Consider the following 23628-nt stretch of genomic DNA (forward strand, 5'->3'; position numbering starts at 1 on the left):
CTTCTGTTGCCACTTTCACAGCATTATAGATTTGGACCTCAAGATCCCTGTGCAGATCAAGGCTATTTTACTGCTCCAGCATCTTTTCCGATTCTAGACGCAAGCGCTGGAGTAACTCAGGAGTTCGGGCAGCATCTCAGGAGAAAAGGAATGAGTGGCGTTTAGGGTTGGACCCTTCTTCAGACGGTCTGAAAGGTCCTGACCCGAAACGTCACCCATCCCTTTCCTCCAGAGATGCTGCCTGACCTGCTGAGTTACTCCTGCACTATGTGTCTATCTTCAGTATATATCAGCATCTGCAGTTGCATCCTAGGCAGCAGAGTGGTAGACTCAGCATGGTCCATCATGGCCTTCCCCACCATCGAGAGAATCGACACGAGGCACTGCCTCAAGGCGGCGGAGTTGATTATCAAGGATCCCCACCATGGGGGCCATGCCTTCTAGGCATCACTGTCAATGGGCAGCAGCTACTGAAGTCCCACACCAACAGCTTCAGGAACAGCCACTTTCCGACAACTGTCAGGTTCTTCAACTGACCCACGCAACACTGTGGCGCCTTCACGCCCACGTTGGCTACAAAAAGTAGTAAACACTGCCCAGTCCATCATCGGCTCTGACCTCCCGTCCATCGAGGGGATCTATCACAGTCGCTGCCTCAAAAAGACTGGCAGCATCATCAAGGACCCACACCATCCTGGCCACACACTCATCTCCCCACTACCTTCAGGTAGAAGGTACAGGAGCCTGAAGACTGCAACGACCAGGTTCAGGAATAGCTACTTCCCCACAGCCATCAGGCTATTAAACTCGGCTCGGACAAAACTCTGAACATTAATAGACAATAATCTGTTTATTTGCACTTTATCAGTTTATTCATTCATGTGTGTATATATTTATACAATGGTATATGGACACACTGATCTGTTCTGTATTCATGCCTACTATATTCTGTGTGCTGAAGCAAAGCAAGAATTTCATTGTCCTATCAGGGACACATGACAATAAAACTCTTGAACTCCTGAACGTTGGTCCAGTTGTAGGATCTGCTGAATCCCACGACAGAAAGCAAAGAACAAACGCCACTGAGCCGAGCCAGACGCCTTGTGTCACGTTTATTCCACAAGCCCCTTCTACCTACATTCTCACCAATCATAACCAGTCTGTAGATAAGGCCAATTAGTGCGTCTGACCTTGGAGTTGTTACTGAGCTCTTGTGCAAGAAAGAACTGCAGATGCTGGTTTAAATCGAAGGTAGACACAAAATGCTGGAGTAACTCAGCGGGACAGGCAACATCTCTGGAGAGAAGGAATGGGTGATGTTTTGGGTTGAGACCCTTCTTCAGACTGAGCTCTTGTGGCTGGGCCTTGTCGTGAGGCTGCTGGTGAGTTGGCAGCAGTGACAGGCTGTATGCAAAACCAACGTGGGCGTGAAGGCACCACACCCTAATCCTACTCGCATAATGGAACACTAAACGATTACCATTTGCATTTTGATAGACTCGTTTTGCATTTTTACATCTTGGTGTACATCATTTTTTTAATTGTGAATTTAAATCTGAAGATAGGTCACGACCCGAAACGTCACCCATTCCTTCTCTCCAGAGATGCTGCCTGTCCCGCCGAGTTACTCCAGCATTTTGTGTCTATCTTTGGTTTAAACGAGCATCTGCAGATCCTTCATACACTCTTTTTTCCCCCTTAGTTTTTAGTTTTAGACATACAGCACGGAAACAGGCCCTTCGGCCCACCGAGTCCGCACCGACCAGCGATCCCCACAGATGACACAAGCCTACACACACTACAGTTAATTTACATTTATATGAAGTATACAAACTCAAGCCAATTAACCTACAAACCTGGACGTCTTTGGAGTGTGGGAGGAAACGCATGCAGTCACGTGGAGAACGTACAAACTCCATACAGACAGCACCCATAGTCGGGATCGAACCCGGGTCTCCGGCGCTGCAAGGCAGCAACTCTACCGCTGCGCCACTGTGCCACCCTGTCTTGCAACATTTCATGCATAACTTATTTTATGTTTTGTCTAAGGTAGATAAAAATGCTGGAGGGTGAGGCAGCGTCTATGGAGTGAAGGAATAGGTGACGTTTCGGGTCGAGGCCCTTCTTCAGACACTTTGTTTTGGCTAAATCCATGGGTTTAATAAATGCATTGTCCGAATCTTTTCATGTACCTCACTGTGCTTATGCATATCACAATAAACTCAACTTGACTTCATGAAACAAGCTGCTAAGTTGCAGAGTTGCGTGGAGAAGGAATATCTGTAATAATGGGAATCAGATCAAAGGCTGAACAAGGAAACGGACAGTAACATCTTGGAGGGGAGGGGGTGGGAGGGAGGATTTAGAGAAAAAGACAGAAGGGAGGTGGAGAGGATGAGACAGACAGAGAGAGACGCACAGACACACACACAGGGGTGGGGGGGGGGGGGGGGGTGGAGATAGAATTGAAGTCTTCTCTTCTTCTTGCGTGTGGCGTGCACAGCCTAAAGTTGTCGGACAACTTGTTCTATTTGATCTTATTTGATGGGCACGCTGGGTTGATTGCATTTGTCGATACAGTCTGAATTCTGGGACTTCAATTCCCTCTCTCTCCCATTAGGTGCTTTGCTTAAGAACTTTAGGTGCTCTAAAGGGCCTGTCCCACTTTCACGACCTAATTCACAACCTTTTTTACTCGTGGACATTTTTCATCATGTTGAAAAAACGCCCCGACCTACCTGCTGCCACGAGTACCTACGACTAGCATCACGACCTACCTATGACCTCCTACGACCATGCTGCGAGTACGAGTCAAGGGCAAACTCGGCAGAGGTCGTGAATTAGGTTGTGAAAGTGGGACAGGCCCTTAATACTGTGTGTTATTCTGTGGGAGATGCAAGACCTGCCCTTTCTGTTCCTACAGCCGAGGGGCACCAATATATTTGCAGCTGAAGCAACACTTCCGTCGTGCAATACCATGCGTCCAGTGATCTTGACGCAGTACACCCCACAGTGGAAAACAAAATGCAGACTGCGTGACTGTGAGCGTTCAGTCTGGTCGGGCAATGCTGAGCTGCCAGTTTCAGTCACTGCCCTCTCCCACATTAATCTCTGCCTTCAACCGCCTACATTGTTCCAATGATACCCAATACAAATAAGCTCAAAAACAACACCTCATCATCCACCCATCCACAGTGAAACCCTTGTGACCCAAAACTGAATCTAACCATTTCACAAAACCACGATTATTTTTTTTTAAAAACCACCTCTCAGATGTGGCTGCCTCTTCCCGTTTTGGTTTCCATTTTCAATTATTGTCAAACTTTTTTTAATAAACTAAATTACTAAAAATTGCTACATTACTAAAAAATATAATTACTAACTAAATGAACTTATTCAATAAAATAATTATTGAATTAGTGTTTTAAAAGTAATTCAATAATTCTTTTATTGTCAAACTTATTTAGTAGTTGAGGCCAGTTCATAGGTAGTTGAGGCCAGTTCATTGGCTATATTTAAGAGGGAGTTAGATGTGGCCCTTGTGGCTAAAGGGATCAGGGGGTATGGAGAGAAGGCAGGTACGGGATACTGAGTTGGATGATCAGCCATGATCATATTGAATGGCGGTGCAGGCTCGAAGGGCCGAATGGCCTACTCCTACACCTATATTCTATGTTTCTATTAACGACAACTTTGCTCTGCACACTCTCAGACATTCACTGTTTTCTTCCTTTCTGTAATTCTGATAAACTTTGACTTGAAACATTTGACTGTTTCCTCTCCCACAGGTGCTGCATGACTGCTGACTATGCTTCCAGCACAGCAGTGCAGCCATGGAGTTGCTGCCTTACAGTGGCAGAGATCCGGGTGGTATCTCTACACTAAACCTAAGGGCCTGTCCCACTTACGCGACCTTTACAGGCGACTGCCGGCACCCGTGATAGGTCGTGAGAGATCTCCTATCTTCCCAGATGTTCTCCCGTGGCGGCGACTGCGGGTGCTCGGGAGGCCCCAACTACGGGTGAACATCTGGGAAGATCGGCGGGGAGGCTAGCTGGACTATGGTACCTTCCTTAACTTTGGTGCCGCTGTGGAGTTATGTTGTGTCGTGGACTTCTGTGTTTGTGCTTTTAAAATAAAAAAGTTTTATTTATTTATTATTTATTTTTATGTTACTTGACTGTAAGGAAAATCCATTTTGTTGTCTCTTATGAGATAATGACAATAAATTGAATACAACAACAACAACAACAACAACAACATGGGCGTGAGACGTCTCCAAAGAGTCGTAGCGTCTTTCTGGTCGCTGCTAAATTTTCAACATATTGAAAATTTTGGCGACCTATCACGAGTGTCGGCAGTCGCCTGTAAAGGTCGCGTAAGTGGGACAGGCCCTTAGTGTGCAGAAAGGAACTGCAAATGCTGGTTTCCATCTATGTTAGACACAAAACACTGGAGTATCTCAACAGGACAGGCAGCATCTCTAGAGAAAAGGAATGGGTGACCATTTGGGTGGAGACCCTTCTTCAGACTGAACAAAGGGACTAAGCTAAATTCCTATTAGCCAAGATCATGGAAGATTGGAAAGAAATGTATACAGAGTTTCTTCTGTGGTAGCCATTTAGCTTAATTCAATATGTTATAATTATAAGTAGTTACCTTTAATTTTATCTGCCAGTAATTGTGTGGGTGGGATTTATACGTAGTCTGGGCGTGTTCATGGCTAGGATTCTGGCGCAGACGCCCAGATAGTTTAGTTTAATTCGGCGAAGATTATGGGAAGATATAATTTTCGAGCATGAACATGAGCATTAACACAACATCATCACAAGTATGATTGAAACGTATGACAGCTGGAAAACGATGTACTTATTCTTTAGGGAACGGGGGTTCCCCTCACGACTATAGATGAGGCTCTCACCAGGGTCTCCTCTATATCCCATAGCTCCGCTCTCACTCCCCATTCCCCCCCACTTGTAACAAGGGCAGAGTCCCCCTTGTCCTCACCTTCCACCCCACCAGCCGTCACATACAATAGATAATTCTCCGACATTTTTGCCACCTCCACTGGGATCCCACCACTGGCCACATCTTCCCATCTCCTCCCCTTTCGGCTTTCCGCAGAGACGGCTCCCTCCGTAACTCCCTAGTCAATTCGTCCCTTCCCACTCAATCCACCCCCTCCCCTGGTACTTTCCCTTGCAACTGCAGGAAATGCTACACTTGTTGCTTTACCTCCCCCCTTGACTCCATCCAAGGACCCAAGCAGTCTCTCCAGGTGCGGCAGAGGTTCACTTACTCTCCAACCTCATCTACTGCATCCGCTGCTCTAGATGTCAGCTGCTCTACATCGGTGAGACCAAGCGTAGGCTTGGCGATCGCTTCGCCCAACACCTCCGCTCAGCTCACAATAACCAACCTGATCTCCCGGTGGCTCAGCACTTCAACTCCCCCTCCCATTCAGAATCTGACCTTTCTGTCCTGGGCCTCCTCCATGGCCAGAGTGAGTCCCACCATAAATTGGAGGAGCAGCACCTCATATTTCGCTTGGGCAGTTTACACCCCAGCGGTATGAACATTGACTTCTCCAATTTCAGGTAGTCCTTGCTTTCTCCCTCCTTCCCCTCCCCTCCCCAGCTCTCCCAAAGCCTCTTCCTTTCTTCTTTCCAGCCCTCCCCCATCCCCTCATCAGTCTGACGAAGGGTCTCGACCCGAAATGTCACCTATTCCTTCGCTCTATAGATGCTGCCTCACCCGCTGAGTTTCTCCAGCATTATTGTCCACCTTTTACTTATACAAGAAGAATTTTTCAGAGTGATCTTACTGTTTTATCCTACTACAATAAAGAAACTATTAATCAAGAGACTTTTTATGGAATTTTAATCTTTCGACGGCATTGAATGACTTGTGGAGCTCGTGGAAGGTGTAAGATTACCCTTTTAAACATAGTCAGCACATGAGTGACTAAATCCTTGAGACATCATAAAGACTGGCACCACACCTTCACATCCACCACATTATGTACAAACATTCCATCAAATCAGGCTGGTATTTTAAATTCTTGCCATCTTTTCCAGATTAGGAACCAAAGGTGAGATAGAGTTTGCATATAGTGTTTTGCACAAGGTGTCATTGTGTGCAGGAAGAAACTGCAGATTTACACCAAAGATAGACACAAAACGCTGGAGTAACTCAGCGGGACAGGCAGCATCACTGGACGGAAGAAATGGGTGATGTTTCGGGTCGAGACCCTTCTTCAGACCGAGTCAGGGGTGAGGGAGACAGAGATAAGGAAGGGAAAGGTGTGAAAACAAGACATCAAAGGAGATGCAGATCAAGGAAAATGTAGAATAGATCACTGTTAGCGAAGAGAAGGGGACAACGAAGCATACAGAGATAATATTTAATCAGGGCGACAGTCAGACTGGTCGGGGAGCTAGGAAGGGGGAGGCAAGGAGAGAGAGGGAAAGCAAGGGTTACTTGAAGTTATAGAGAAGTCAATATTCATACCTCTGGGGGTGTAAGCTGCCCAAGTGGTCTCGACCCAAAACGTCACCCCTTCGCTCCAGAGATGCTGCCTGTCCCGCTGAGTTACTCCAGCATTGTGTGACTATTTTCAGTGTTATTGTGTGGGACAGATTGGATTTATGCAAGACAAAAGCTTACTATCACAGCAACTTCACTGCAGAGGTGAACGGGGGCCGCAGCAAAAACGGCTGAAGCGTCACTAAAACAGGTCATGTCAAGGACTCCTGTGACTTTTGCACTTCCCGTTTAAAAATCTGCAAACTTAGCTGGATTTTCATGCGGTTCTGCACATGCAGCGGTCAAAGCAGAAGTTGCAACCTGGCACAGTTCATGTGCCAGGTCTCCCAGCCCCACACATCTTCCCCCTCAGTGAACTCAGCACGGCACAGTCACTGAACACTGGGGTTACAGGGGGGTGGGGGGGGGGGGGAGATACACAGGGAAAGGGGGAGGGGGAAGAGGAGGGGGGAGGAGCAGGGGGGAGGAGCAGGGGGGAGGTGGAGGAGGGAGGTGGAGGAGGAGGGAGGTGGAGGGGGGGGAGGAGGAGGGAGGTGGAGGGGGGGGAGGAGGAGGGGGGGGGGGAGGAGGAGGGGGGGGGAGAAGTGGGAGGGGGGAGAAGGGGAGGGGGGAGAAGGGGAGGGGGGAGAAGAGGGGGGGGAGAAGGGGAGGGGGAGGAGGGGTAACCTTAAACTAAGGGAGAAGAGGGACCCCATGATGGGAGAGGGTGGGGAGAGAAGAGAAGCGACCCCATGACAGGGGGAAGACTGGGCTCGTGGAAGGAAACAATGTCACTGTGGAGTGGGAGAAGGGAAGGAACCCCATCACTATGCAGCAGCTCTACTCAACAGCCAAAAGTCTATAGCCTCCTTGTGCTCTGGTATTTTATTTAATTCTTCACATGTTTAAATTATAATGTTTTATTTTTAATTGTCTACTGTATATTGTGTTGTTACTTGAGAGCAAAGCACCACGGCATATTCCTTGTATGTATACATACTTGGCTAATAAAATTTATTCAATTCAATATTTATTCGAATTGGAAATTCAATTCGAATTGGAACAATGAAATTCTTAATTACAGCAGCGCCACAGATATGTAAATGCAGTACTCCGTGAACACCAGAATAAACAAAAAGATCAATGTTAATTAAAATAAACAGTGTAAAGACAAAACCAAAGCCCCAAGGGTGAGGGTAGAAGATACCCCGTCACCGTAGGGATGGGGGTAGAGAGATAAGCAGGAAAGAAGGGGCACCAATATCAAAGGGATCAAGAGTGTTTTATTGTCATAGGCCATTTGGCCCATCAAGTCTGCTCCACCATTTGGCCCATCAAGTCTGCTCCACCATTCAATCATGGCTGATCTACCTCTTCCTCCTAACCCCATTCTCCTGCCCTCTCCGCATAACCCCTGATACCCGTATTAATCAAAAATCTATCTATCTCTGCCTTAAAAATATCCATTGACTTGGCCTCCACAACCTTCCGTAGCAATACATTCGACAGATTCACCACCTTCCGACTAAAGATTCTTACTTGCAGCAGCACCACAGATAAATAAGTGAACCCCATACAAAACAAAAAGATCAACATATTAAAAAAACAAACAAAGACGATACAATGAGAACACCGGATTCCTGAGGGGTAGAAAAGGGACCCCATCACTGTGGGGTCACTCCCAAAATGAGACTATGAAATTCATAGGTAGACAAAAATGCTGGAGAAACTCAGCGGGTGAGGCAGCCTCTATGGAGCAAAGGGAATAGGCAACGTTTAGGGTCGAAACCCTTCCTCAGACCGGGTTTCTTCGGGCCAGTTCATGAATCTATGAAATTCATACTTGCAGCAGCACAACAGATTATGTAAACACCGTACTCGATGAACACCATAATAAACAAGATCAATGTATAATAAGATAACAGACAATACAGGGCTAGGTGAATGCCAGTGCCCAAGCAGGAGAGAAGGGACCCCCACCTCTCACTGAGGGGGAAATAGTGGGAGAGAAGAGGATTGAGGGGATCAAGTGTTTTATTCGAATCTCCCAAAATGAAACGATGAAATTCATACTTGCAGCAGCGTAACAGATAACGTAAATACAGTACTCAGTAAAACCCATAATAAACAAGATCTCCAGAGAATACCAGAGCCCCAAGATGGAGAGAAGAGACCCCCCTCACCTGTGTCGCGGCAACTCACAGCCATGTTGTTGCTACTGCTGCCACCCGGGACAGCGCTCGCCGATGCCGCAGGCCCTGCCCAGCGTCGCCATGGTCCCGTGACCCGGGCCCGTCAATCACACCTCCCTGGGCCCGTCAATCACACCTCCCTGGGCCCGTCAATCACACCTCCCTGCACCCGCCCACATCGACCTGGCGATGCCGCCGGCACGTAACACGGACACGTCAATCATCCCAGCCCCCCGCCGCTCACTGACCCCCCCGGACACGTGATACAGACACGTCAATCATCCCAGCCCCCCGCCCCTCACTGAACACCCCCGGACACGTGACACGGGCAAGTCAATCATCCCAGCCCCCCGCCGCTCACTGACCCCCCGAACACGTGATACAGACACGTCAATCATCCCAGCCCCCCGCCGCTCACTGAACACCCCCGGACACGTGACACGTCAATCATCCCAGGCCCCCCGCCCCTCACTGAACACCCCCGGACACGTGACACGGGCAAGTCAATCATCCCGTGCTCCTGCCCACATTCACCGACGACGTCAGGTAGGGGGCGGGGCCATGAGGCTGGGGGCGGAGCCATTGGTCCATCACCACAACAAATAATTGTGTTCAAGAAGGAACTGCAGATGCTGGAAAATCGAAGGTAGACAAAAATGCTGGAGAAACTCAGCGGGTGCAGCAGCATCTATGGAGCGAAGGAAATAGGCAACGTTTCGGGCCGAAACCCTTCTTCAGACCCGTTGAGTTTCTCCAGCATTTTTGTGTACTACAACAAATAAGATCTGCACCACATAGACAGGTTTGGAGGGGTATGGTTGTTCAAGAAGGAACTGCAGATGCTGGAAAATCGAAGGTAGATAAAAGTGCTGGAGAAACTCAGCGGGTGCAGCAGCATCTATGGAGCGAAGGAAATAGGCAACGTTTCGGGCCGGAACCAGGTCCTGGGGTCTGAAGAAAGGTTTCGGCCCGAAACGTTGCCTATTTCCTTCGCTCCATAGATGCTGCCGCACCCGCTGAATTTCTCCAGCACTTTTGTCTACATTGGAAGGATATTGACCAAGTGCAGGCAAGGGGGACTAGTGTAGCTGGGACATTGTTGGCCGGTGTGGCCAAGTTGGGCCGAAGGGCCTGTTTCCACACTGTATCACTCTATGAGTCTATATCCCTTGATTCCTCTAGCCTGAAGAGCTAAATCTAACTCTCTTGAAAACATCCAGTGAATTGGCCTCCACAGATTCACAACTCTCAGGGTGAAGACGTTTTTCCTTATCTCAGTCCTAAATGGCCAACCCCTTATTCTTAAACTGTGACCTCTGGCTCTGCACTCCCCCAACATCGGGAACATTTTTACCTGGCCAATCCTTTAATAATTTTATATGTTTCTATAAGATCCCCTCGCATCCGTCTAAATTCCAGTGAATACAAGCCCAGTCGACCCATTCTTTCATCATATGTCAGTCCCGCCATCCCTGGAATTAACCTGGTGAACCTACGCTGCACTCCCTCAATAGCAATAATGCCCTTCCTCAAATTAGGAGACCAAAATTGCACACAATACTCCTGGTACTGGTCTCATTGCATGCAGTACACAGTAGGAGGGATGCGATCGCACTGGAGAGGGTGCAGAGGAGATTCACCAGGATGTCCCCTGGGGTGGAGTGGAGTACAGGGTCCCGGGGGAGATGCAAACCGGAACGGGTACAAGAGGCAGAAGATGAGAGGGGGGCGAGGGGGTAGTGGGCGAAAGGGGAGCCAGAGTCCGGTGGAAGATGCGATTGGGAGGAGGTGGTCAAGGGTCTGGAGCCCTGCCTGCTGTCCAAAGCCCAGCCCCATGTGACCCTGGCCACAATAGGAGTCTCGCCCCCAGCAACAAAGATCACTCTGGAGATCAGTCTGAAGAAGGGTTTCGGCCCGAAACGTCACCTATTTCCTTCTCTCCATAGATGCTGCTGCACCCGCTGAGTTTCTCCAGCATTTTTGTGTGCCTTCGATTTTCCAGCATCTGCAGTTCCTTCTTGATCACTCTGGAGATCCCACTCTGCCCAGCCCAATGGCCCCGCCCCCTAATGCTCCTCCCACAACACTAGGCCCCGCCCCTGGTCTCACATAACACCACCGCCCCGCCCCTGCCCTCATGAACCCGCCCCCGGAGCTCCTCCCACAACCCGAGGCCACGCCCCTGGTCTTACGTAACACCGCCCGCCCCTGGCCTCAAGACTCCGCCCCCGGAGCTCCACGAACAACCCGAGGCCACGCCCCTGGCCGCACGTGACCCCACTCCGCCCCGCCTCCTGGAGCTCCTCCCACAACCAGAGGTCCCTCCCCTTCTACACCCCCCCCCCACCCCCCGCCCTCCAGTGCGCACGCGCGAGCCTGCTGATTAAAGACGCCGCTGTCAGAGCCGAGGCCTAAAGCCGCCAGCGCCAGCCCGTGGACAAGACATCTCCAGGTAGAGAGGGGGTGGTTTGCAATGGAGGCCTGGCCTGATGTGATCTGCTGAGGGAAGGTGCAGGCAGCGTGATCATTGAGGAGCCGGGACTGGGCTTGGCCAGGGGGTGCAAGCATCGACCGGCGAGCAGATAATATACAGCCCCTGGCTGTCACTGAAGAAAGGTGTCGACCCGAAACATCACCCATTCCTTTTCTCCAGAGATGCTGCCTGTCCCGCTGTGTTACTCCATGTGTCTTTATCTTCGGTGTGAACCAGCATCTGCAACTCCTTCTTACACGGTGCCTTTGTGCCGCCGCCGGCTGGAGTAGCGACCAGTTGCAGGCGATTTGTGAAGGAAGGAACTGTAGACGCTGCATTATACCCAAGATAGGCACAAAAAGCTGGAGGGACTCAGCGGGACAGGCAGCATCTCTGGAGAGAAGGAATGGGTGATGTTTCGGATCGAGACCCTTCGGACATGTATCACGTTCTGAAAGTAAAACGACATTCCTCTCTGCTGGTGTCACGCTTGTTTATAAATTCTAAGTCGGGGATGGAGTCAGTAAAAATATAAATGTGACTAACGCAATACACTTCCACTGATGAATAATGTGAGATACCGTGGTGTGATTGGTAATACAGCTCCACTTCCTTGCTTGTTCCCAAAACCACACAACTCCCTTACTGATCAACAGTTATCCCTCTCAGCCAAAAATATCTTTGTTCCAATCCCTGCAACTCTGTGTGAGAAAATCGCAAGGAGTTGCCACCCCCCCCTGAGAAGAAATGCCTCCATTATTTTGAGTCTATTTTAGATTCTCTCACAAGGAAAACATCCTCTCAACATCTACCTTTGATTCCTCCTGTATGTTTCAATAAAATATATTTTCTTCTTCTAAACACAATGACCCATTTGCTCATCTTTTCTTGTTACCAGTCTGCCTCCCCCCCCCCCTTACAATCACTGAAGAAGGGTCCTGACCCGAAACGTCACTTACAGTGTCATGTTCTCCAGCGAGGCTGCCTGACCCACTGAGTTACTCATGCATTTTATGTCTATCTTTATTACAAACTAGCATCTGCAGTTTTTTTTAATTACACTATTGCTCATCTTTCCCTTGGGTTAACCCCTCTATTCTAGGAATCACCCCTGTGAATCTTCTACGTACTGCTATCCTTCATTGTGACCAAAACTGGTTGCAACGTTCCACTTATGTACTGTGCATAGAAACATAGAAAGTAGGTGCGAGAGTAGACCACCAGGTCCGTCGAGCCCGCACCGCCATTCGCTCATGGCTGAACACTAAACAGACACACTTACCCACAAACAGTAGACACAAGACACAGAACACAAGACACTACCCTCCCCTTTATACCGCTATCACCCCTCTCCACCCCAAGAACCTCGTGATCTCCTGGGGGAGGCAAAAAACCGGATAAAAACCCAGGTCCAATTCGGGAAAAAAATCCGGGAAATTCCTCTCCGACCCCAATCCAGGCGATCGACACTTGTCCAGGAGATCACTCAGGTCTTACTATACTAACCATACCTAGGTCCATATCCCTGCCCTCTCCCCGTAGCCCCTTATCCCCTTGGCAGCTAAAAAAACATCTATTTTAGTCTTAAATATATTTAAAGTTTCTGCTTCCACTGCTCCCTGGGGCAGTGAATTCCATAAATTAACCACCCTCTGGGTGAAGAAGTTCTTCCTCATCTCAGTTTTAAAAGAGCCCCCCCTTATTCTGCAACTATGTCCCCTAGTTCTAGTTTCCCCGATCATTGGGAACATCCTCGGTGCATCCACCCGATCAAGGCCCCTCACGATCTTATATGTTTCAATGAGATCGCCTCTCATTCTTCTAAACTCCAAAGAGTAGAGTTCCAGCCTACTTAACCTTTCCTCATATGTCAATCCCCTCATTGCAGGAATTAATCTTGTAAACCTTCGCTGCACTGCCTCCAGGGCTAGTACATCCTTTCTTAAGTATGGACCCCAGAACTGTACACAGTATTCCAAATGTGGTCTCACTAATACTGTGTACAGCTGCAGCAAGACCTCCGTGTTTTTATACTCAATCCCCCTAGCAATAAAGGCCAAAACTCCATTGGCCTTCCTGATTGCTTGCTGCACCTGCATACTAACTTTTAGTGATTCATGTACTAATACCCCTAGATCCCTTTGCGTTGCATTACAACGCAGCTCCTCCTCATTTAGAAAATAACTTGCCCTATCATTTTTTTTCCCAAAGTGAATGACTTCACATTTATTAGTATTAAATTTCATCTGCCAAGTTGTTGCCCACTCACCTAGCTTATCTATATCCTTTTGCAGACTCTTCCTATCCTCCTCATCCCCTACTTTTCCTCCCATTTTTGTATCGTCCGCAAATTTTGATATATTACACTTGGTTCCCTCCTCCAAATCATTTATATAAATTGTGAACAACTGGGGTCCCAGCACCGACCCTTGCGGAACCCCGCTAGTTACCGGTTGCCATCCCGAGTATGAACCATTTATCCCCACTCTCTGCTTCCTATTTGTTAGCCAATCCTCTACCCATGCTAATATATTACCCCCAATCCCATAATTATTTATTTTTAGCAATAGTCTCTTATGTGGCACCTTGTCAAAAGCCTTTTGGAAGTCCAAGTATACCACATCCACCGGTTCCCCTTTATCCACCCGGGTTGTTACTTCCTCAAAGAATTCGAGCAGATTCGTTAAACAGGACTTCCCCTTCACAAAACCATGCTGGTTCTGTCCGATGAAGTCATGTTTATCCAAGTGCCCCGTTAGTGTTTCTTTAATAATTGTCTCTAACATTTTACCCACCACCGATGTTAGACTAACCGGTCTATAGTTACCCGCCTTCTGTTTACTTCCTTTTTTAAATATAGGTGTTACATTGGCCATTTTCCAATCCACTGGGACCGTTCCTGCCTCCAGGGAGTTTTGGAAAATTATCACCAATGCATCCACAATCCCCACCGCTATCTCCCTCAAGACCCTTGGATGTAATCCATCAGGCCCAGGGGATTTATCCTCCTTCAGTCTCATTAATTTCCCTAATACCACCTCCTTGGTGATCTTAATAGTATTTAGCTCCTCCATTCCTACCGCCCCCTGTTTATCCAGCGTTGGAATATTTTTTGTGTCTTCTATGGTGAAGACTGATACAAAATACTCGTTTAATGCCTTTGCCATTTCCATGTTCCCCACCAACAACTCTCCAGTCTCACCCTCCAGTGGACCAACGTTCACCTTAGCCACCCTTTTTCTTTTTATATAGCTATAAAAACTCTTACTATTAGTTTTTATGTTGTTCGCTAAATTCCTTTCATAGTCTATTTTCCCCGTCTTAATTAATCTCTTAGTTATTTTTTGCTGACCTTTAAATGCTTCCCAATCCTCTACCCTCCCACTATCTCTGGCTACCTTATATGCCCTTGCCTTCAGCCGAATACTATCCTTTATAGTTTTACTGAGCCATGGCTGACTGTTCTTACCCTTACCCCTTTTTTTCTTCATAGGAATAAATTTTTCTTGAAGGTTATACAGTATACCCTTAAACGTACACCACTGCTCATGTACCGTCTTATTCTTGAGTCTGCTATCCCAGTCAACTTTGATCAGCTCAGTCCTCATACCTTCATAATCCCCCTTATTTAGACTAAGCACCCTAGCCTGAGTTTCAACCTGCTCCCCTTCTATTTGAATATGGAATTCGACCATATTGTGGTCACTTGTTCCCAACGAGTCCCTAACTATGACATTTTTAATTAATCCTGCTTCATTACACAGGACCAGATCCAAGATTGCCTCCCCCCTTGTCGGTTCTGTGACATACTGTTCTAGGAACCCGTCTCTAATACATTCTATAAACTCTTCCTCTAGTCTACCCTGCCCAGTTTGGTTTGCCCAATTAATATGAAAATTGAAGTCCCCCATGATTACAGCAGTTCCCTTTTTACATGCGTCAACTATTTGCAGATTTATGTTCTGACTAACAGCGTCACAGCTATTTGGAGGTCTATAAATTACACCCACTAGTGTTTTTTTCCCCTTATTATTCTCTATCTGTACCCAAGCTGTTTCACTATCCTGATCCTTCAACGCAATATCCTTCCTCTCTATTGCCGTTATTCCCTCCCTTATTAAAAGGGCCACCCCTCCTCCCTTTCTTTCCTGTCTATCTTTCCTAATTGTCGAGTACCCCTCTATATTTAACTCCCAGTCCTGATCCCCTTGCAGCCATGTCTCCGTAATGGCCACGATATCATAACTATATATACTTAATTGCACCGTTAATTCATTTATCTTATTACGAATACTCCGTGCATTTAAATAAAGCACTTTCAGATGATTTTTACTACCCTTCCTTTCCGTTTTTGCCCCTTTTACATCTAGAGCTTTATCTTCACACATTCTGTCTCCTGTCACATTTTGACTTTCCGCTTCCCCACTGATACCCTGCTCTATTTCCTCTACCCCTGCCGTTATTACCCCCCTTGATACCTCCCCCCCGCTACTTAGTTTAAAGACCTCTCTACTGCCCTAGTTATATGATTTGCCAGGACCCCAGTCCCAGCACCGTTCAGGTGAAGTCCGTCCTTACAGAACAGATCCCCCCTGTCCCAGTACTGGTGCCAGTGGCCCAAGAAACCAAACCCATTATTCCCACACCAGTCTTTGAGCCACGCATTTAGCTTTTTAATTTTACGTACGCTCGCCGATTTGGCCCGTGGCTCAGGTAGCAATCCGGAGATCAGTACCCTCGAGGTTCTGCTTTTTAATTTATTCCCTAACTGCTCAAACTCCTTCAGCAGATCCTCCTTCCTCGTCCTTCCTATGTCATTGGTCCCCACATGGACCACGACCACTGGATCCTCCCCCTCCCTCTGCAAATTTCTCTCCAGCATCGCAGAGATATCCTTAACCCTAGCACCGGGTAGGCAACACAGCCTTCGGGACATGTTCTGCTGGCCGCAGAGAACCTTATCTACCCCCCGAATAATACTATCCCCTATCACTACGGCATTTCTTCTAACTCCCCCCTCTTGAATGGCCTCCTGATCCACGGTGCTGCAGCCAGGTTGCTCATCCCTCCCACAGCCCCTGATCCCGTCCTTACATTGAGTAAGAGCCTCGGTCATGCTCGTCAGGGACAAGGGCTGTGGCTCCTGCCGCATCTCCTCCTGGTTCCCCCTACCTGCCTCGCTTATGGCCACACCTTCCTTTCCTTGCTCACTGCCTACTGAATTAGTTAAACTGGTCGGTGTGACCATCCCCTGGCACAAAACATCCAGGTAATACTCCCCCTCCCTGATGTACCGCAGCGTATGAAGTTGGGTCTCCAGCTCATCAATGCGGAGCTGGAGTTCCTCTAGCCTCAAACACTTACTGCAGCTGTAGGGATCTTCTACATCAATGGTGTCGACAAATTCCCACATCTCGCAGTATTGGCACATCTCCTGACCGCCCATCTTATATAAGTAATTAACTGGTCCTATTTAAGAATCCCCTACTGTATTGATACACCCCTTATTTATATAATCCTACCTCCTATAAATGGGAAAGTACTCACCCCAGCCGTAAATTACCTACTGGTTTGGCTGTCTAGTGGTAATTCCGTCCGCTCTTCCTGTCTGGTCCACTGCTCCCTTGCAGTGCGTGGCAAACCTCTTTGCCTCTGTTAGTCTCTGTTAGTCTCTCGAGCCGCGGCTCCGTCCGTCCTCCCTCGGCGACAGCCAATTAGTCGTATCTCTTGCTAAGCTCCTGCTGCTGTTGCTCCCAAATCTACAGCAGTTCTGAGTGCAGTTGCAGCAAGTCAGAAATGCAGCTGATTGGCAGCAAACAGGCGAACCAAGGGAAATGTGCAGTTAAACCAGGGTGTTTAACTCAACTGTTCAGGTAACTGTGTAACCATACGGCAGAAGATGCCTGCAGCAACCGGTAAATCCATCCCGCCAGTCTCCCAAAGGCATCGTTTAATCCGTACGTCCTGAACATAAATTGCGTGTTCATAACGTGAGGTGAGCCTATACTGGAAATCCACTGACAGGACATCTTCCCTTTATCCCTGCTCATTATATCCTCAACCCAGCAATCTGGCAACTGCTATTATTCTTTAATAAGATCAGTTTTTCTTTATTTGGTGATATTATGAGTTACCAAAAGTCTTGCTGCTGCTTGCTTAACCTTTGGTAGTCCCCAAACCAGCTCACATTTATCAGGATTCCATCTGCTGATGCTGATGGAACTGCAGATGCTGGTTCACACCAAAGATTGGACGAAAATTGCTGAAGTAGCTCTGCGGGTCAGTGGAGTAACTCAGTGGACAGGCACAAAGGCACGTGAGAAGGAGCTGCAGATGCTGGTTCACACCGAAGATAAAGACACAAAATGCTGGTGTAACTCAGCGGGACAGGCAGCATCTCTGGAGAGAAGGATTGGGCGACATTCCGGGTCGAAATCCTGCTTCACATTGAGAGTCAGGGGAGTGGGAGATAAGAGATAAGGAAGTGTAAGATGTGAGAACGAGACATCAAAGGATCATGCTGTTTAAATTGGCATCATGGTTTGCACAGACATGGTGGGCTGAAAGTCTATTGCTGCCCATTATAAATCTTTGTGGAGCTCTTTGCTCTATCTAGTGCAAATTTGATCGGTTTGACTTTGAAAGAATTAAAGATGAGTTTGTTCTATTAATAGTAGCTCTTGCTCCCACAGGTATGTTTGTGGACACGTGATTGTAACTAGGGTTACCACTGGACTGGAGCTTTAACCGGCAAACTTCCATCAGTTTGGGACTACTGCACAAAGCCCACTCCAATTTTTATGTGAGTATTTGACTATTTGTTCACTTTATCATACATTCTTTAGGAACATTTGATTGATTTGGACTAACACCAAAATCAAGGAATCTGATTATTCCTGAAAGATGAGTTTAGTTTCGAGATACAGCATGGAAATCAGCCCTTCGGCTCCGTTCCCTGCAGGCTAAAACACTTTCCTACACAGACTGGGGACAATTTGCAATATTACCAAGCCAGTTAACGTACAAACCTGAACATTTTTGGAGTGTGGGAGGAAACCGGAGCACCTGGAGAAAATCCATGCGGATCACTCAGTACAAACTCCAAGCACCCGTAGTCAGCATCGAACCCGGGTCTCTGGCGCTATCAGGCAGCAGCTCAACCGCTGTGCCACTGTGCCGCCTCTGATGCTGAAGCATTTGTCTCCTCGCTAGGTACTAACGTCCGCGTAATCCCTCCCCACTGCCCTGCCAGGCGCCCTTTCGGGGGACCCGAGCACCAGCTTGGTTCCAAAGACCCGGGTTCGATCCTGACCTCTGGTGCTGTCTGTGTAGAGTTTGTGTGTGTGACTGTATGGGTTTGTTCTGGGTGCTTTGGTTTCCTCCTACGTTCCAAAGATGTGCAGATGGGTGGGTTAATTGGTTGCTGTGAATTTCTGTTAATGTACGTTCAGTTCTTATCTCTGCCCACATCCCTCCTCTTAGTCAGATACATTAGGTCATTATCCCTCACTGCATGAAAAGGTTCATCCCCAGATCAATCCAGAATCTCTTACCTGAGGCTTATATCTGTGTCCATCATCCTTGCATCGTTGGCTAAAGGGTATAACGTGTCAACCATCCCCAGTGTTCACCTCTCAAATCTCCTCATCCTACCCGCAGTAAAGGAGGATAAACTCAGTAAACGTACAGTAGGTAGGCCCCTTTCGGTCATGACTGATCCTAGTTTGCAGGTGATGTGTGGTCGGATGCAAGCCTGGGCGATCGATGTCATATGGAGGACAGGCTGTTGCCCATGCAGCACGTCCCCCCTCTCCACATCGCGGATCGATCCAAAGGAACAGCAGGGCCATTACAGTTTGGCACCAGCGCTGTTGCAGGAGCTGCCAGAGCGAGGTTGTAGACAACGACAAACTGCCTTAGGGGCTCCGACCAGATTTTCTTGAGGTTTACTCCAGGAGCCTTTTCCATGACTGGATATGGCCACATTTAAATCAGTTTTCCCTCTCCTAGATGGACTGCCTTCCCAGGCTGACGAGCCCCATCTGCCCGAGACTCGTGGGGGTGGGAACGTCTACCTTCCCGTGCAGGTCTATAGCACCTGCCCACTGCCCAAGTAAACATATGATGCTCAAAGAAAAGCATTCTCTCACACGGAGGCCCTTCCACCCCAAGAATCTAGGGACTACTCCAAAGGTGCAGCGCTCCCAAGACCTGTACATTGCCCTCCATTCCCGAGTAGCCCCACCTTCCTTCCCACAACCTTCCAGCCAGGAATCTGCTCTGACACAGACACTTTAACTTTCTCTCAATCATCAACCTGTGATCTTTGTAGAGAAACTGGTGGGTTGTTGTTCCTGGCTGGTGGGGTATGAGAGGTAATTTTGGGTCAAACGAGCCGTGGGTTTGTGGCCTGATGATAGTAGAGGGCCTGTCCCACTTTCACGACCTTATTCACGGCCTTTTTTACTTGTGGACATTTTCAACAGGCTAGAAAATACGCCCCTACCTACTTGATACCACGAGTACCTACGACTAGCATCACGACCTGCTACGACCTACTTACGACCTAGTGACGACCATGCTGCGAGTATGAGTCAAGGGCAAAATCGGCAGAGGTCGTGAATTAGGTCGTGAAAGTAGGACAGGCTCTTAACCAGGTTTGCTCTTGGTAGGCGGGTGGAGAGCTGCAATGGTGAGTGTTGTTTCTGGGCTATGAGGTGTTATCTTCAATGGTTGCTGTCCTGCATTAGATGACAGGGGTAAGGCTGTTCTAAAGGTTTAATTCTGCTTTGACTTTGGACCTCAGAGTCACAGCACGGAAACAGGCCCTTCGGCCCAACAAGACTGTGCCGACCAGCGTTCACCTCACACACTGACACTACCCTACACACTAGGGATAATCTACGGTCCAATTAACCTACAAACTTGCACGTCTTTGGAATGTGGGAGGAAACCAGAGCACCCGGAGAAAACCCACACGGTCACAAGGAGAACGTATAAACTCCGTGCAGACAACACCCGTAGTCAGGATCGAACCCGGGTCTTTGGCGCTTTAAAGCAGCAACTCCATCGCTGCGCCACTGTGCCGTCTTTTGTGCTTGTTAGCACCTTCATTGGTGAATATTCTGGGCATTCAAGATAGAGTGGTGGTATTCAAGGAGTTTGGTAGAGATGCAGTGTGAAAACAGGCCCTTCAGCCCACCGAATCCACACTGACCAACGATCACCCGTACGCTAGTTCTATTCTACGCATTAGCAACAATTTACAGAGGCCAATTAACCTGCAAACCCACACGACTTTGGAGTGTGGGAGGAAACCGAAGCAAACGTACAAACTCCGTGTAGTCAGCATCTGTAGTTGGGATCGAACCTGGTCTCTGGCACTGCAAGGCTGTAACTCTACCGCTGTGCCACTGTGGGGAGTGGAGGGAAAAAGTGTTTCTTCCTGCTTCATGTTCCCACTTTTGTTTTGCAGACATGATCACTCTGACAGAGCTTGCCACTCTCTCGGAGAGTCAGCCCACTCATCGACTCCTCAAACCCTGGTGGGATGTTCTGATGGACTACTTTGTGGTGATTATGTTGATGGTGTCCCTCTTGTCGGCCACCTTGCTCATTTCCAACGACAAAGTTGCGTGTTTACCTTGCAACAACGTGCACAGTCTGAACACCTCGTCGAGGTGCAACCCACCTAAAACACCATCACTGCCTCGCAAGCTGGAATCCTCCACAGAGAGGGCGCATGTCGACCAAAGCAGTCCCAGTTCCTCAGGAAGAGCTGGAGAATCTTTGGGTGACAACCAAGTCAAACCATCATCTCCAACTCAGGAACGAAGAGTAGGAGGTCATAAAACAAACTTGGATTACCAGCAGTATGTTTACATCAGTCAGGTTTGTTACCAAAAGGCCTTGCCGTGGTATTCCAAGTACTTTCCTTACGTGGCCCTGGTCCACTCCATTATCCTGATGGTCAGTGGGAATTTCTGGTTCAAGTTCCCAAAAACATCCTCCAAGGTGGAACATTTTGTCTCCATTCTGGGCAAGTGTTTTGAGTCGCCTTGGACCACCAAAGCAGTTTCTGAAACCGCCAACGAAGACTCTGAAAACAGCCAGCATCGGACTAAAATGTTCAAGTCGGTGACCCTGGAGCCCAATGAGAACTCTGATACCTGCTCCTCACTCACCTCCTGCCCCGAAGTGACCTTTGAGCCACCTGTCACCGGCTCGCCGTCGATGAACATCCTGGATAAGCAGGATGGCGAGCAGGCCAAGGCTCTCTTTGAGAAGGTCCGCAGGTTCCGTGCCCACACCGAGGATGGCGACCTGATCTACAAGTTCTACGTTGGTCAGGCAGTTGTAAAGGCTGTAAAATTCATGATCATCCTGAGCTACACATTTACCTTTGTCAACTCCATCACTTTCGAACACATCTGCAAGCCCAAGATCAAAAATGTGACTGGCTATGCTGTTTTCCTCTGCACTCATAGTATGGCACACATGCTGCAGAAGCTCCTCATCACATACATTGTTCTCATTGTGCTCTACGGATTGGTGTGTCTCTACACACTGTTCTGGCTGTTCCGAGGCTCTCTGAAAGAATATTCCTTTGAGAAGGTTCGCGAGGAGAGCAACTTCAGTGACATTCCCGATGTGAAGAACGACTTTGCCTTTTTATTGCACATGGTGGACCAATATGACCAGCTCTACTCCAAGAGGTTTGCCATTTTCCTGTCCGAAGGTTGCGAGAACAAACTGCTGGAGATGAACCTGAACCACGAGTGGACCTACGAGAAGCTGAGGCAGCACGTGTCCAAAAACAGCCAAGGGAAGCTCGAACTGCAGCTCTTCATGTTGTCTGGAATCCCAAAGGCCGTCTTTGACATGAGCGACCTGGAGGTGCTGAAGCTGGAGCTGGTTCCTGATGTCAAGCTGCCGGCTAAAATGTCCCAGATGGCAGCTCTGAAGGAACTCTATCTTTACCATTGCCCTGCAAAGGTCGATCAGATTGCCTTCAACTTCCTCAGAGATCACCTTCACATCTTGCATGTCAAATTCACCGATATTGGCGAGATCCCTCTGTGGGTGTACTCACTCAAAAACTTGGTGGAGTTGCACCTTTCTGGCAATTTGAATTCCGAAACCAACAAGGCCATTGGACTGGAGTCCCTGAAGGAGCTCAGGCATCTCAAAATACTTATCCTGAAGAGCAATCTCTCGAAAATCCCCTCCAATGTCATGGAACTTGCCACTCACTTGTCCAGGTTGGTCATTCAGAATGACGGCACAAAGTTACTGGTGCTCAATAATCTGAAGAAGTTAGCCATGCTCTCCGAGCTGGAGCTGCAGAACTGTGAGCTTGAGAGAATCCCACATGCAATATTCAGCCTTGCAAACCTACAGAAAATAGACCTGAAGTCCAACAACATTCAAACCATTGAGGAGATTGTCAGTTTCCAGCACCTCAAGAGGCTGTCATGCCTCAAACTTTGGCACAACTCCATTCTTTCCATCCCAACAACCATCAGTCTTATCAAAAACCTGGAGCAGCTTTTCCTGAACAACAACAAACTGGAGTCCTTGCCCAGTGCTTTGTTCACCCTTAGAAAGCTGAGGCACTTGGACTTAAGCCACAATCTGCTCACAATTGTCCCGCCAGACTTTCAGTTACTCCAGAACCTGCAGCATTTCTCCATCACCAAAAACAAGGTGGAGACCCTGTCTATTCAACTCTTCCAGTGCCTAAAGCTGAAGACTTTACATCTGGGGCAAAACTGCATCACTTGCATCCCCCCTGAGATTGGACAGTTGACACAACTCACTTACCTGGAGCTGAAAGGGAACCACTTGGAGAGACTTCCCGCTGAGATTGGCCACTGCTTATTACTGAAGAAGACAAATCTCATTGTTGAGGATATCTTGTTTGATCGTCTCCCCCCGGATGTGAAAGATAATCTCGCTGAACAAGACTTTATATCTGTTGTTTAATTTGTCTCCCCGTCCTTGTTGTGGGGGAATTTCTATCCTTGAATCAATTACCAAGTAGAAGATTTTGTAACTTGTTTAAAATTCACTAGAAAGAGTGTCCCAGAGTAAAAAGCTCCGCTGGTTTGGAAAAGAAACCTTGCAAATTCCAGGGACCAAAATATATTACAGATGCTGGAAATCTGAAATAAAACGCTGGAAATAGACTGGAACCCTGCAGGGTCATTGACATTGTTTCTCTCTCCTCAGTTGCTCTCTGATCTGATATGTCCTTTTGACATTTTTTGGGTTATTATTCATTCTGTTATTTAAATGTTTCAAAGCTAAAACTTTGTAAAGGCCAGTGGTTTATGTGCAACACGAAGTATCAACTGTGAGGTCTGGGGTGATGTATAGTATCGGTACAGGGCCAACAGTCTGCGTCTTTGATCTCAAGAAGCACATATCTGTGGGAAG

At 48.0% G+C, this 23628-nt stretch overlaps 2 protein-coding genes across 7 annotated transcripts in view; one reads left to right on the forward strand and one right to left on the reverse strand.

Moving 5' to 3' along the window:
• Positions 1–8891, reverse strand: part of mcoln1 (mucolipin TRP cation channel 1) — a 44310-nt gene extending 35419 nt beyond the window's left edge. The window contains exons 1-2 of one of the 2 annotated variants that reach the window (XM_033012247.1): positions 8877–8891; positions 8709–8830 (exon numbers count right to left, since the gene is read on the reverse strand). In XM_033012247.1, coding sequence (XP_032868138.1) covers positions 8709–8733 — 25 coding nt within the window. In that variant the 5' untranslated portion in view covers positions 8734–8830; positions 8877–8891. Of the gene's footprint in view, positions 1–8708; positions 8831–8876 lie in introns of those variants that run through there. The other variant, XM_033012248.1, reaches the window with a different exon arrangement.
• Positions 2811–23628, forward strand: LOC116966083 (volume-regulated anion channel subunit LRRC8D-like). 5 transcript variants are annotated; one of them, XM_033012245.1, is made up of 3 exons: positions 2811–2832; positions 19818–19847; positions 20666–23628. In XM_033012245.1, exon 3 carries the CDS (start codon positions 20668–20670, stop codon positions 23173–23175), a length of 2508 nt encoding a protein of 835 aa, XP_032868136.1. In that variant the 5' UTR covers positions 2811–2832; positions 19818–19847; positions 20666–20667; the 3' UTR covers positions 23176–23628. The 5 variants fall into 5 exon arrangements, 4 of the variants coding, with proteins under 4 accessions (XP_032868136.1, XP_032868134.1, XP_032868137.1 ...); XM_033012243.1 differs by lacking the exons at positions 2811–2832; positions 19818–19847 and adding exons at positions 11074–11169; positions 17883–17992; XM_033012244.1 differs by lacking the exons at positions 2811–2832; positions 19818–19847 and adding exons at positions 11089–11169; positions 17865–17992.

This window comes from Amblyraja radiata, chromosome 35 (assembly GCF_010909765.2).
Source record: "Amblyraja radiata isolate CabotCenter1 chromosome 35, sAmbRad1.1.pri, whole genome shotgun sequence".
Lineage (NCBI taxonomy): Eukaryota > Metazoa > Chordata > Chondrichthyes > Rajiformes > Rajidae > Amblyraja > Amblyraja radiata.

Excerpts from the sequence above, each read along its gene's own strand:
- LOC116966083 (XM_033012245.1), top strand. The coding sequence starts at position 20,668 with ATGATCACTCTGACAGAGCTTGCCACTCTCTCGGAGAGTCAGCCCACT.